Here is a 15690-nt window from a genome sequence, read left to right as displayed (position 1 = left end):
CTACTCCAAAAGTAGGCACCGGTGAGGGTCATAACCTCACCAAACAGGTGCGTTTTCAGTGCTGTGTATGCGCTGTAGTTTGACTGTTTTTCAGCCATACGGACGCCAGAACCATTGGGAACAGTTCCCCACAGACAAAGGACAGTTCGGGGACTGTTTAGGGCTGAAAACAGGGCAAAAACCAGTAAATACAGCATGCTGAATTTACTGTTTTTGGGCAGGAATCAGAGGGTTTATGCCAGTAGAAGTGAGTTCCAGCAGGGGAATTGGTTTCGCACAAGTTTTAGGGCTGTTATGCTCCCAAAATTTGGCCAAATCAGGTGGTATCTAGCTGGATACAAGTAAAGAATTCCCAAGACTCTACTTTGTAATTTACCCTCTCAAAGTATAAAGAAATACCGAAAGGGGCGCCAATTTCGGGGCCTACAGGTTGTCAGCGTCTGCTCGGAGCATTCTAGCTTCCGAGCAGTGTGTGTACTAAAGTGTTAATTCCCGTCGCAGGTTATCTTTGCAAAGTACTCGCTCTCTCTCTCTCTCTCTGTGTCTAAAGTAAAGTAAAGACTTTCGGTGAAAGCCAAAGCCTACCGCCCTAGGGGCCGGTTTTAGTTGCGACCGCAACCTCGTGTTTTTCTCCCTTCTCAGCTCGACACCAGGAGGACATGGATAGAGCCGCCTCAGGAGTTGAGCACGAAGATGGCTTTCTATAGAGAGCATCTTCTCCACCTCACAGGAGATGGGTTTGTGATTCGACCCAGCTACATGGACACACATATGTCTCATGGTTTGCGTTGTGCCATTGGTCAGATACACACATCCTCACATCAGCTCGAGATTGAGACTGGTAGATTCAGAGGGATACCAGCAGACAGCAGGATATGCCGATTATGCCAGAGAGAGCCAGAGACAGAGTTGCACTACATATGTCATTGCACAGTGTTCTATGAGATATGGGGGCGTTTCCACTGCTTATTCAGAGAGGGTTTTGGTCCTCTATCTAGGGTCATGAGTTATGAGGATCAGAGATGTCTTGGACTATATCTACTTGAGTTACACAGGTATAGAGACACTTTACTGGGGAGAGCTAGAGAGAGGCAGTCCCAGAGACACATTACAGATTTCTTTTCACTAGATATGGGACAGCCAGAGGAGCAGCCACCACTGCAGAGCTCATCCCACACTCATTCGACCACTACTGGCACTCTCATCGACCGAGCATTGGAGCTACAGAGATACAGACGACCGCGACTGAGGAGAGGAGCTACACAGCATCGACGGAGACTACAACAGAAGATTCGAGCCATACTCTCTCGACATCCAGAGTGCAGATGAGGATGGATCCTCACCATTTCTTCCATCTTTGTTTCACACACTGTTACATCCAGTTTACCGGGTACCTATTGTATCAGCTGCTACACCCACGTAGTTTTAGATTGTAGTAGTAGTAGTAGTATTTTGTTCCACTTCTAGTTCTTTTCTAGTTCTTTTGTACCCAGACATGGTATTAGATTCACTATTTTGTAACTGATTGGTCTCATAGGTCATTTTGGCCTTTTGAAGACGTTAATATAACATTTCATTTCATTTCATTTCTCTCTCTCTCTCTCTCTCTCTCTCTCTCTCTCTCTCTCTCTCTCTCTCTCTCTCTCTCTCTCTCTCTCTCTCTCTCTCTCTCTCTCTCTCTCATCTCTTTGCACTCTCTCAATTTTCTAAAAAAAGGCCATATATAACGCAAAGTTGTGTTCACTAACGCAAGGAAAGAACTAAGGATTGTGGAATTGTGAATCCTCAATTTTAATCTCTCAATTCCCCACGCATCTGATAGGAGGAAATATAAGTGCTTTTTTCATGGAGGGTTTGGACCATTACACCAGAACATGTGCTTAGGCTTTTTCTTGGAGCTAAGACGTCACAAAGAGATTCTCTTGAACGCACACGAGAGTTGTGCGCCTCATGCTGCCAACACAAAGATCCGTCACAAACTTTTGCAATGTCAATGCTGCAGCCTCTATTCCCTCATCGATTGACCGACCCTATCAAGGATGGTCTCCAAAGCTTTGAAGTAACATTGAAAAGGGCCATTGCCATCAATAGAGCAAGCAGTCAACCACACAAGAATCTCACTTACGCCTTCCTCACCATCATGAGATTCAAGCCCAACATTATCCGCCCTTGGAGGAGTAATGCACAACCAATCACAGGCTTCTCCTTTCAAGGCAACCCTGATTGAAGACACTAGGTTGAGCAGAGACTACTCCTGTGACTTGCCAGTTGTAGATAGAGCTCTAAAGTCATTCAAGAGCTTTTTCATTTCTATTATGGAGGACATCATCCTTTGTTGTACTATGTTCTCATTTGATGGGCCATTTTTCTTTCTCACTACATAGCTTTTTCTTCCACTCTGTTTGTACCACTCTCACATTGTGCACTCTAATAATGTAATAAGTTCACTCATCCTAACAAAACTTTTAATGACCACCTGGCAACCATCTATCATTGGAAACTAGGAACACATAGAAAGCCTAACCTCTTCATTATGCATTACACAACGCAAAGACTTGATTAAAAACTTTTTTTTTTAGCAAAAATTTAATGAGTGGCTGAAAATTGACTGAATCACCTGAACGTTTTCATTGCTTGCCGAAGTTCCATATCTTCTAGAATATTTCTAGCTGCAAATGGCACACCTGCAATTAAGCAAACAATTGCATTGATTGCAAACACTTTAGACATACCTTTACAATGAAAATATAAGGGTCAACAGTTGACACACAACATAAAATTCAAGCCAATGCAGTGTTTGCGAATGTACCATGCACTTTCAATATCTGAGTAGCCATTGCACTAAAGCCACACTGGGGAGCATCAGGAACACCCTTCATGTAAAGCAAAACTGGGTTCTCTTTAACGTCCTGGAAGGTTGATCAACAGATTGGGTTTAGGACAAAGGATTGCCCACCAAAAATAAGCATTACTAAACTCATTTTATGCAGTACAGAGCACCAATGGCATCACATAATAAGATTTAGACACCTCCGCCCCTCTCTGTTTTTTCTTGGCACAAGAAACAGTGCTATCTTTCTATGGCTAAAAATTATCAGGATGCCCAAAAGGGGGCCTATCCTTATGGGCAGTCCATTGTTGTAACACCAAGCACGTAGGCTGACACTCAAACTTCTTATCTGACACAAGTAACCCACAACGGTTAGAAAATTGAGAAAACTGTAAAACCTAATCCAAAGCCATGAGGGCTTAAAAAACTATTAAACTGAAAGGACGTCCAGGGGGAGAAAAACAGTGCCCTGACCACCTAAAAAAGAGAATGAGAGCGCCTCTAGCAGCCTCTGAATGATCAGCACGTTGAATTCTCTAAGTAGGCATCCCCAACGGCCATACTAGCGAGACCATCGATGAGTAGCAATTGTGAAAGAAGGATACATGACAGTGTCACAAAGTGATGGCATGACATGTCAGGACTCTGCACACAAACAAAAGGACAGGACAAGAGCACAGTATGGATGTGTGACTCTACAGACCGACATACAGACAGCACACCATACAAAAGCAGATGATGACATGGCATGCCATAAGGACACTAAAACATCATGGCAGATTTTACAAGCTGACATCGCTGCTGCTCTTTGGGAGTCCCACGTGCACTATGAGTAAGCAAGTCACGTTTACTTCACGAGTTGTTTTTGGCCTGCCCAAAGGGCAAGCCATAGCATTGCTTACCCTTTTTGGCTCACCTAAAATTCCGTAATTTATTTTACTATCTTCAAAAATCTACCATTGGTAGATAAAACGGGCATCATGGATATGATTAGACAATCTCGATTGTATTCACGAGAATGAATGTCAGACCACTCATGCCAAAGGTTAAAGACTCAAGTTTAATTATACCTAAAGAATCTTTGAACTTTTGGCTACACAAATATAAAGTCTTATTATGGAAACGCCTTGTCACTTTGATTTGCACTTTGTTTTGATTATATTCTTCTTTTATGAAAATGCGATTTGCACTTTGTCTTAGTTTGTGTTTCTTACAATTCCAAAGTATCGCAAGTCATCGACCATCACATGTTGATTTTGCATTGCAATAGATTACTTTAAACAATAGTTTAGATGGAAGGATTTTCCTTAAAATAATCTATATTGGAGGTTCACCTTCTAATACCCAATGTAGTTTCTCATTGACTTTCTGTAGGTGCATTTAAACATTGGAAGGCCTCATCATTTTATCACTTGTTAGAAATGGCTTTGTCAATTAAGAGGCATGAATAAGAGGTCAAGGTTCAAGTTATAATCAGATTTTGAGAGTGGTCTCTCCAATCACAGAGCACTTATATTGTATTTGCTTGATCAATAAATAAAGAATATTGGCAAGGGCGCCCATCTTCGAGGCCATTCAACTCCAATATAAGTGCTCTCCAATCAGAGAGCGCTTATATTTCATTTACTTGATCAGTAAATAAAGAATATCAGCAAGGGCGCCCATCTTCAAGGCCAATCATCTCCGAGAGGAACTTCGCCTCTCACATGTATCTTAAAATTGTTCTTTTGTGTAGTGTTTCTTAGTTAGAATTGTGTTCCAAGTCCGTTTGAGTTGTTCACCGCATGTGTTTGAAGTGTGAACTGATGGCAGTGCTATTAGAGCCAAATTGATTGTTCTTATGTGGACAATCTAAGCCAGACACTGTAGCAAGCTTTCAACATGGAAGCAGAACCATCATCTTCCCGACAAAGAATATAATAATGAAAAGATAGAAGTGGATGAAGAAGATGAAGACGAATCTCTATGTGACATCCAAAAGCGAGAGAAGTAGCAAAATCAAGAAACTTCTACACTTTTGGTTTGATATATGACAGCACATGATGAAAGAAGAGAGGAAGAACATTTGACTAGTTTCATGACATGTTTGACAAGGGTTGAACAGTGTTGATCGCATGTTGACCAAGGGTCAACCGGTGAGAAAGTGCATAGATGAGCATGTGCATTTATTAGAAATCATCTATATATACCTAGATAATTGCAAGATAACCCTAGATACAGTTCTAAAGGGATTTGCAAGGTGTAGACTCATGGTAGGCATCCACAAGACAATATAACAATCAATTCCATCTTGCATACACAATGTTGATTAGATATTACAACATTACTAACAACATCAATAGTACCCAATAGTGAATGTAAAACTGGGTGATAATACACACACCACAGACATGAGCATATATCAATGAACTATGTACTAAATTTCTGAAGTAATGAAGAGACGAGCACACAAGGGAGGAGACACACATTGTAAGCCAGAGACACGATGTAAGAGGGAGATAGTGACCCAAGAGCATAAGTTAATAATTAGTCAAGAAAGTTGTAAGGTGCAGTGGAATGAATGTTGTTCTTTCTCAAGATGAGTGTTCCACATTTTGCTCAAGGTTCCTTTTAGTTCTTATGGAAGGGAGAGCTTCCATTCTTAATGGAGAGTGCTATGATCACGAACAAAGTGAGTGGACATTGTGCATGCAAGTGTATGAGACTAAGAGATAGAGAGATAAGAGAGATACGACACCAGAGACGTTGTAAAACCCTCCTCCGAAGGCCCCACTCTCGTCGGCGAGAGTGGTCTACCGACGAGGGTGGTCTACTATTGATTGCACAACTAGTACAATGATGATGCATGTGACTGATGCAAGTCTATGCTATGCCGGTAATGATGACGGGGATGGCGAAACCGGCCTAAGGGCTGAAATCTGCAAGTGTGTATCTGCTGTCCAAAAACGCTCAAGACTGAAATCTGCTGCGACTGAAACGCTGAATTCGAGGCTGATTTTATGTTGTTTGAAAAACGCAGATTTGGCTGATGAAAACCGCTGAAATGTATGCTGCATTTTGGTGCTGAAAACGCTGCCTTTCTGCTGCGGGTTGGTGCTGAAAACGCTAGGGAACAGTAGGCGCTGATGGCTCTGTAAAACGCTAGATGCAAGAAGGCAAGGTGGTCTTGTGTCTGCTGAAAAACGCCAAGGGAAAAGGTTGATGGCAATTGTGAGGAAAACGCTAGGGATGCCTGCAAGAGGAAATCGCCAAGGCCGCACTTGGGAGTCTTGCTAAGAGAGAGGGAACCTGTCGCCGAAGCCTGCTATTCTCCTTGCTCTTCTGCTATTTTGTGCTAGCCTTGGTTTGCTTATATATTTTCTTACCCAATTTGCCCTACCTACTTTCCAACAAAAGTCACTTAAATTAATAAGTGAAAAATGTCAAAAATAGGTAAAATAGGCTAAATGCAATGGAAAATTCCCCTTAAGGATTCTGATGGATTCTGATGGGAATGCTTATGATCATGCTGTGTGCAACCAGAGGATATGCATCTACACTAAGTGACTGGGCATGCACGGTCTACTAATAGACTCACAAAAGTGCCATATCACTTCTAATCTAGACTGACTGGACTGACGGAACCCTGTCATGCTGTAGCTTGTCCATGGACACATAGGGTTGGATGTGTCACGTGACATCCCCTCCTTTTCAAAGTGAGGTACTGGTACCAAACTGTATGGCGTCGAGGGAGATCGCCAATAGCATCCGGACTCCTGGAAGGGACTCTTCGTCGACCCACTCTGATGTGTGGGTCGTGCAGTACTTGAACTTCATAAAGGTCTGCAACGCTTGCTTCTTTGGGTCGCGTCGAAAGCGACAAAGTCTTTTGTGGCTCCTTCAATGCTTCAACTTTGTCGAGAGTCATGCTTCTTTCTTCTTCAAGAATCTCCATGACTGAAAATTCCTGAACCCATTTCCAACACAAAACCATGGACATACCTATTCCATGTAAAGTGAGTGGAAAAAATCTTGTCGTCCTAATAGACTGTGCATGCAATGTAGATGAACAAAGAGACAGAGTGCCAAACCGTTCACCACACACACGCAAACAATGAGATCGAATCTTTCTCTTATGATCTAGAGCAATCAAATGTGGCAATTCACAACGGAAATGCCCATGCTTGGTGCTCATACTTCCATGTGCTCTTTCTACAAGTGTGTCATGCCAAGGAAGAGATATGGAATGTGACTCCCTTGAATGCATACTTTTCAGCTTTTCATGAACAATCCGCATACATTCGTGCTCATTCATGAGCGAAACGTGCTCAACGTACAATATGTCATGCCTAGGAAAAGGGATCACATAAAGACGCTGACTAAAATACAGGAAACGATCACGAATGGAACACTCGTACAATGCGTGTTGACTAATCATGCGAACACATAACACTTCGAGTTCTTTGGACCTAGGCTCAAGAGCCAAGATCGGTTCTTCCTGAGGGGGTTCTTTGGACCTAGGCTCGAGAGCCAAAATTGGTTCTTCGTGATTGATCAAATCTGCAATGAGGTTAGCTTCGCTAGAAAAAGCATCAACTAACACATCATCCTTCTTGTGAACAATCATATCTTCTTCATGAAAATCCTCATGCTTGTGAGAAATCACATCTTGATCATCATGGAAATCATCATGCTTGTCATTGTCAACCAAATCATCATGCTCATCATTATCATTCAAATCATCATGCAAATCATTGACATTCATATCATCATGCAAATCATGTGTGTCTTGCTTTGGAGAAGTAGTGACTGAGAGAGTCTCCTTTTCCTGATTCTGTGCAAAGTGCGTCTGCACTTGAGAAAAAAGTCGCCACAACTCTTTCATGTGTTGGTCGCTCTTTTCTTTGATGGCTTTGTTCTCACGATCAAATTCTGCTTGTCTTGCTCTGTTCTCTGCTTGTCTTTCTGCGCGCTCACGATCCAATTTGTCTTGTCGTTCTTTGGCTTCAAAGCGTGCTTCCTCACGCTCACGCGCCATGGCTGCCATTCTTTCTTGGTGTTCCCGCTCCATTTCTGGTTTTCTTTCTGCTCTTCTTGCTTCGCGTTCTAACTTCCTTTCCATAAACATCTGGTCCAAAGCCTCCATAGTGGAGTTAGTGCAATCCTTGATGTAGATGGGGAAGGGGGAGGATCGGAAAAACCTCCTGGTGGGGAAAATTCTTCTCATCGTCTCCAAGCGAAGTATCCATTCCGCTTCAATGATGACCATCCACTGAAGTCTTGGGTTCTTGTGGTTTTGGGTTCTTAAGTTCACGAGGAACTTGGGTTCTTGGGGGTCTTGGTTCTTGGGGTCTTGAGGTTCTTGAGGGTCTTCTTTTGCTTGCAATCTGTGTTTGAGAAGGATCTTCTCTTCACCCGAGTTCTGCTCTTTTCTGCAGGCGCACCCCTTGGCAGCCTTGCGCTCACATCAAGGTTGCTTTTTCCCACCTCACATCGATTGGCCGGTCGCTAAGTGCACAATCCGCTCTCAATGAGTGAAAAGAGGCACAAGGGGAGGCTAGACAAGCCCTTCTTTCCTGGGATTCCTGTCACTCTTCAAAAACACGATTAGGAATCGACACACCCAAGCGAACTTGGGTTCGTGCGACCGCAACAAGCAAAGAAAATTCTTGTGGTTCTACAGAACACTGCCAAAGCTTTGATACCAATGTAAGGTGCAACGGAATGAATGTTGTTCTTTCTCAAGATGAGTGTTTCATATTTTGCTCAAGGTTCCTTTTAGTTCTTATGGAAGGGAGAGCCTTCCGTTCTTAATGGAGAGTGCTATGATCACGAACAAAGTGAGTGGACATTGTGCGTGCAAGTGTATGAGATTGAGAGATAGAGAGAGAGGAGAGATATGACACCAAAGACGTAAAACCCTCCTCCGAAGGGCCCACTCTCGTCGGCGAGAGTGGTCTACTATTGATTGCACAAACTAGTACAATAATGACGCATGTGCCTGATGCAAGTCTATGCTATGCCGTGATGACGACGGGGATGGCGAAACCGGTCTAAGGGCTGAAATCTGCAAGTGTATATCTGCTGTCCAAAAACGCTCAAGGCTGAAATCTGCTGCGACTGAAACGCTGAATTCGAGGCTGCTTTTATGCTGTTTGAAAAACGCAGATTTGGCTGATGAAAAACACTGAAATGTATGCTGTGTTTTGGTGCTGAAAACGCTGCCTTTCTGCTGCACGTTGGTGCTGAAAACGTCTACGAATAGACTCACAAAAGTGCTAGATCACTTCTAATCTATACTGACTGGACTGACGGAACCCTGTTATGCTGTAGCTTGTCCACATACACATTGGGTTGGATGTGTCACATGACAAAAGTGTTCATACAACAAATAATCAGAATTAGGGGCCACGGCCCAAGAGGTCACCTAATGCTCATAATAGAGACCTAGAGTCCTTGAAATAGGGGGCACCCACCCCTGGGCTGACTCACCTTCATGAAAGTGCCACATCATCCAGAACAATGACGTGGCAAAAATAAATGTTACACATCAGGATAGAAGCTAATAAATAGGCAAATATGGACTAATAAAGCATATGCAAGGCCATTTTGGCCAGACAAACATGAGATACAACCTAAAATGCTAGCATCAGTTGATGATGTATCTCCAACACCTCTTCGGTGAGGGATGGGTGACCCAACTCCACATCGTTGAAGAAGAGAGTTCGCTCTAGGTCAAAGTACAAAATTAGAGAGCTACAAGATTGTCTGATGTGGAACAATACTCCAAGCTAATACAACCATCCTCAATGGAATCCCCAACAAAGTGTTTAAGAACATCAATATGCTTAGTCCGCCCACAGACATTGGGATTTTCTCCTAGAGCAATAGCACTCTAAGAACTTAAATAGAATGTGGTCGGAGACCAAGATGCAATAGTACGATCATCCGAAATATGTCATAGCCACAAAGCTTGTGTCGTAGTGTCAGGATAAGCTCAATACTCAGCTTCAATGTTTTATGAAGGGCAATGGTTTTATGCTTCTAAGATTGGCTTCTAGCATTTCCATGATACAAGTGTATTACCAATGAGAAAGCAATAACGAATAGTAGACCCTTTGTGTGTCAACACAACCAGCCAAATTAAAATCACTATACTTGATAACAATCTCAGTGTCAAAACTCTAAATACCATAGTTAACAAAGCCACAATCATAAAAAAGTACTTGATGAACTCCCTGCCAATGAGAGAGATGAGGCTAAGTCGAAAACTGACTCAAGCTACTCATATCATACCAAATTTTAGACTGCATGATAACCAAGTATGACCGACAACCAATAGGTTGTTTGTACTCCGTAGCATCTACCCAAGGAGTATCATCATCCTTGGATAACTTTCAGTTGAACCCATAGGGAAAAAATGGGAACGCAATTTACCATACTCTACTTGTCACGTGCACATCTAACCCTATGTGTACGTGGACAAGCTACTTCATGACATGGGTTCAGTTCAGTTCAGTTAGCCTAGCTTAGGAAGTGTACTGGCACTTTTGTGAGTCTGATCGCAGACCGTGTATGTCCAAACACTTAGATTAGATGCATATCCTCTGGTTGCACACAGCATGATCATCAAATTTCCGTCAGAACCCATCAGGAGCATTTTTACAATGCATAGACCTATTTTCCCTATTTTTGACATTTTTCACTTATTATTTTTAAGTGACTTTTGTTGGAAACTAGGTAGGGCAATTTTGCTAAGTTTGTATATATAGAAACCTAGCGCTAGCACTTTCTGGCGAAAGGGGCAACAGGAGCACCTTGCTCAACAGGCAACTTCTCAGCAAGACCCCCACAAAGGCCTAGCGTTTTTGCAAGAGACAACAGAACCTAGTGTTTTTGGATTCAAGACCAGCCCTGGCGTTTTGCACAGCAGATCAGCCCCGGCGACCACAGTAGCCAGCAGATCCCCTAGCGTTAGCAGATTCCACAACAGGAAGACAATTCAGCCCAAGCGTTTTTGCATCAACCTGAGATCGTCAGCGTTAAGACCTCAGTTAGCATCAGCGTTTTCATAGAACCCCAAACCTCGCAGATCTCACCTTCCCGCAGCAGATCCTCGCCGCACGGTGAGATTCATTAAGATTTACAGTTTCAGCCCGAAAAACGTAGATTTCAACATCTGCATTTTCAGCACGTCATCGTCGTCAACGCCGTCGTCACCGACATAGAGTCAGAATTCAACAGATAAAGATTTGCAAATTTCAGCCATTAGCATTTCCAAATTTCAGTCCGTCTCATCGTCGTCGACATCGTCGACAAGTCCAAGCATTGTAGAGATTTGTGCAATCAATAGTAGACCGCTCTCGCCATAGAGAGTGGGGCCTTCGGAGGAGGGTTTGACAATATTCTGGTGTCGTATTCTTCTCTCTCTATCTCTCAGTTTCAGTACCTTCATTCACAGTGTTCATCCACTTTGTTTGTGTCCATTGCACTCTCTCACTAACGGAACGGAAGGCTCTCCCTTTCGTAAGTAAAAGGAACCATTGAGCACAGTTCGGAGCACTCATCTTGAGCAAAGTTCAACATTCACTTCCGCTGCACCTTACATTGGTATCAAAGCTTTGGTCGTGTTCTGTATCACTCAAGGAAAGAACCACATAATTTTTTTTTGCTTGTTGCGGTTGCACGTAACCCAAGTCCACTTGGGCGTGTCGATTCCTAATCGTGTTTTTGAAGAGTGACAGGAAACCCAAGAAAGAAAGGCTTGTCCAGCCTCCCCTTGTGCCTCTTTTCACTCATTGAGAGCGGATCGTGCACTTAGCGGCTGGCCAATCGGCATGAGGTGTGAAAAAGAAACATTGGTGTGAGCGCAAGGCCGCCAAGGGGTGCGCCCTCGGAAAAGAGTAGAACTCGGGTGAAGAGAAGATCTTTCTCTAACATAGATCGAAAGCTAAAGAAGAACCGCAAGAACTCAAGATCCTCAAGACCCTCAAGAACCCAAGAACCAAGACCTACAAGAACCCAAGTTCCTCGTGAACTTAAGAACCCAAGACCACAAAAACCCCCAAGAACCCAAGACTTCAATGGATGGTCATCACTCAAAGCGGAATGGATACTTCGCTTGGAGGTGATGAGCATGAGAGAGGCGAAGAAGAATTTTCCCCACCAGAAGGTTTTTCCGACCCTCCCCCTTCCCCATCTACGCCAAGGATTGCACTAACTCCTATGGAGGCTTTGAAGCAGATGTTTATGGAAAGGAAGTTAGAACGCGAAGCAAGGACGTTAGAACGCGAAGAAAGAAAGGCGGCCATAGATCGTGAATCTGCATAAATATTGACAGCCATAGATCGTGAATACAAAGAAAGCATGGGAGCCATAGAGCGTGAGCATGAGCAAGCACGCTTGGCGGCCGAACAAAGAAACCAACAGTTGAAAGAGTTGTTGCAACTCTTTTTTAGTATGCAGGCACAGATTGCAAAGGATCACGAAAAGGAGACTCTCAGTTTCTTCTTTTCCAAAGCACGACACACAGGATAAGCATGATGATTTGCATGATCAAGATGTGATTATTCACGAGCATGATGATTTGCAAGATAAAGATGTGATTGTTCATATCAATGATGAGTTAGTTGATACTTGTTCTAGTGAAGCTAACCTCATTGCAGATTCGATCAATCACGAAGAACTCATATTGGCTCTTGAGTCGAGATCCAAAGAACCCTCTCAGGAAGTATCCTGTGTTCGAATGATTAGTTAGCACACATTGTTCGAGTGTTTCATTCGTGATGCTTTCCTATATTTTAGTCATCGTCCTTATGTGATCCCTTTTCATAGGCATGACATATTGTACGTTGAACACGATTCACTCATGAATGAGCACGGATGTATGCGGATTACTCATGAAAAGAAGAAATGTTTGCATTCAAGGAATTCACATTCCATTTCTCTTCCTTGGCATGACACATTATTCGAAAGAGCACAAGCAAGATTTAGCATCAAGAATTGGCATTTCTATTGTGATTTGCCACAGTTGATTAATTTAGATGAGAACGTGACCCCATTGATTGCGTGTGTTTGATGAACGGTTTGGCACTCCGTCACTTTGTTCATATGCATTGCATGTACAGTTTTTTCGAAGGAATAGAATTTTCCCAGTCACTTTACATGGAATGGGTATGTTCATGTTTTTGTGTTGAAAGTGGTTTCCGGAATTTTCATCCTCGGAGATTCTTGAAGAAGGTAGACGCATGACTATCGACGAAGTTGAAGCATTAAAGGAGCCACAGATGATTTTGTGTCGCTTTCGGCGCGGCCCATAGAAGCAAGCGTTGCAGACTTTTATGAAGTTCAAGTATCGCACGATCCACAAATCAGAGTGGGCCGGCAAGAGTCCTTTCCAAGATTACAAACCTTGTTAGCGATCTCCCTCGACGCCATACAGTTCGATACCAGTACCTCACTTTGAAAAGGAGGGGATGTCACGTGCAGATCTAACCCTATGTGTACATGGACAAGCTACTTCATGACATGGGTTCAGTTCAGTTCAATTAGCCTAGCTTAGGAAGTGTACTGGCACTTTTGTGAGTCTGATCGCAGACCGTGTATGTTCAAACACTTAGATTAGATGCATATCCTCTGGTTGCACACAGCATGATCATCAGATTTCCATCAGAACCCATCAGGAGCATTTTTACAATGCATAGACCTATTTTTGACATTTTTCACTTATTATTTTTAAGTGACTTTTGTTGGAAACTAGGTAGGGCAATTTTGCTAAGTTTGTATATATAGAAACCTAGCGCTAGCACTTTCTAGCAAAAGAGGCAACAGGAGCACCTGGCTCAACAGGCAACTTCTCAACAAGACCCCACAAATGCCTAGCGTTTTTGCAAGAGACAACAAACCTAGCGTTTTTGGATTCAAGACCAGCCCTGGCGCTTTGCACAGTAGATCAGCCCCGGCGACCACAGTAGACAGCAGATCCCCTAGCTTAGGAGATTCCACAGCAGGAAGACAATTCAGCCCTAGCGTTTTTGTATCAACCTGAGACCATCCGCGATTTTGCAGATCTTCGCGACAAGATCTCAATTAGCATCAACGTTTTCATTTTTCAGCAGTTAGTACACGCAATAGAACCCCCCAACCTCGCAGATGTCACGTGACACATCCCAACCCTATGTGTCCGTAGACAAGCGACACCACAACAGGGTTCAGTCAGTTCAGTCAAGTTTAGAATAGCAGTGATCTGGCACTTTTGTGAGTCTATTCGTAGACCGTGCATGCCCAGTCACTTAGCATAGATGCATATCCTCCGGTTGCACACAGCATGATCATCGGAATTCCCATCAGAATCCATTAGCATCAGTTAGGGAAATTTTTTAATGCATTTAGCCTATTTTCCTATTTATTGGGATTTTCACTTATTATTTTTAAGTGACTTTCCTACAAAAGTAGGTAGGGCAATTTTGCTAAGTTAATATATAAGCAAACCAAAGTTCACACTTTCTGGCAGAAGAGGCAACAGGAGCTTCCCGCTCAACAGGTCCCTTCTCAACAGTACCCTCCAGAGCCTAGCGTTTTGGATAAAGACCTCCGCCGGTGAGTCCTCCTGCAGTACCACGGCAACCCCAGCTTTCCCGCATCTTTCCCCCCTTGCATCATCGCCAAGACCATTAGCAGAATAACGTTTTGCTCACCTACAGCCTGGCCTATGCAACGTTTTTACTAACGCTAGGCCTTTGCATCAGATTAGCCAAATTCAGCCCCTTCCAGGGTAGCGTTTTCAGCAGATGTTCCTCAACTTGGCCAGCGTTTTCAGCATGTGCAATTCAACCTAAAAACGCAGCCAAAGGGAGCAGATGCACCAGCGTTTTTCCTCAGCAACATCAGCGTTTTTATTCATCCATAAGCCCTCGCCAAAACAGGGGTTTTCAGCCATGATAAGCACCCCCAGAACCACTCAGAACCTCAGCAGTTTTCCCCCTTTGGACAGCAGATAGAAGTAGACCAAATCAGCCCCGAAACAGTCCCATAAATTCAGCATACAGAAGAACCACAGTTTCAGCCCAAGTCGTCGTCGTCACCACCGTCGTCGTCGTCGGCATAGCCCCATTGCATCAGTCCATTGCATTAGCATTGTACACCTTTGTGCAATCAAGTTAGACCACTCTCGCCGACGAGAAAGGGGCCTTCGGAGGAGGGTTTTACAACCTCTCGGTGTCGTATCTCTTCTCTCTCTTTCTCTCAGTCTCATTCACTTGCACGCACTATCCACTCACTTTGTTCGTGATCACAGCACTCTCCATAAGACGAAAAGCTCTCTCTTTCCCTAAGAACTAAAAGGAACCTTGAGCAATAAAGATCACTAATCTTGAGAAAATACAACATTCATTCCGCTGCACCTTACAGCAGATCTCACCTTCCCACAGCAGATCCTCGCCGCACGGTGAGATTCATCCAGGTTTACAATTTCAGCCCGGAAAACGCAGATTTCAGCATCTACGTTTTCAGCGCGTCGTCGTCGCATCGTCGTCATCGCCGTCGTCACCGCCATAGAGTCAGAATTCAACAAATAAAGATTTGCAGATTTCAGCCATTAGCATTTTTAGATTTCAACCCGTCTCATCGTCGTCCTCATCATCGGCAAGTCCAAGCATTGTAGAGATTTGTGCAATCAATAGTAGACCACTCTCGCCATAGAGAGTGGGGCCTTCGGAGGAGGGTTTGACAACATTCTGGTGTCGTATTCTTCTCTCTCTATCTCTCAGTCTAAGTACCTTCATTCACACTGTTCATCCACTTTGTTTGTGTCCATTGCACTCTCTCACTAAAGGAACGGAAGGCTCTCCCTTCCGTAAGTAAAAGGAACCCTTGCGTACAGT

General features: G+C 43.5%; 1 protein-coding gene across 1 annotated transcript in view; it reads right to left on the bottom strand.

The window, feature by feature from the left end:
- Positions 1-15690, bottom strand: part of GRX4 (glutaredoxin 4) — a 58194-nt gene that overhangs the window by 15852 nt on the left and 26652 nt on the right. The window contains exons 3-4 of the mRNA XM_086518297.1: positions 2810-2909; positions 2618-2684 (exon numbers count right to left, since the gene is read on the bottom strand). Of these exons, the coding sequence (XP_086374423.1) occupies positions 2618-2684; positions 2810-2909 (167 nt within the window). The remainder of the gene's footprint in view (positions 1-2617; positions 2685-2809; positions 2910-15690) is intronic.

Source organism: Adiantum capillus-veneris, chromosome 8 (genome assembly GCF_014529385.1).
Source record: "Adiantum capillus-veneris isolate H3 chromosome 8, ASM1452938v2, whole genome shotgun sequence".
NCBI lineage: Eukaryota > Viridiplantae > Streptophyta > Polypodiopsida > Polypodiales > Pteridaceae > Adiantum > Adiantum capillus-veneris.
The sequence above is the reverse complement of the archived record's forward strand: the minus strand, read 5'-3'. Positions and strand labels throughout refer to the sequence as shown.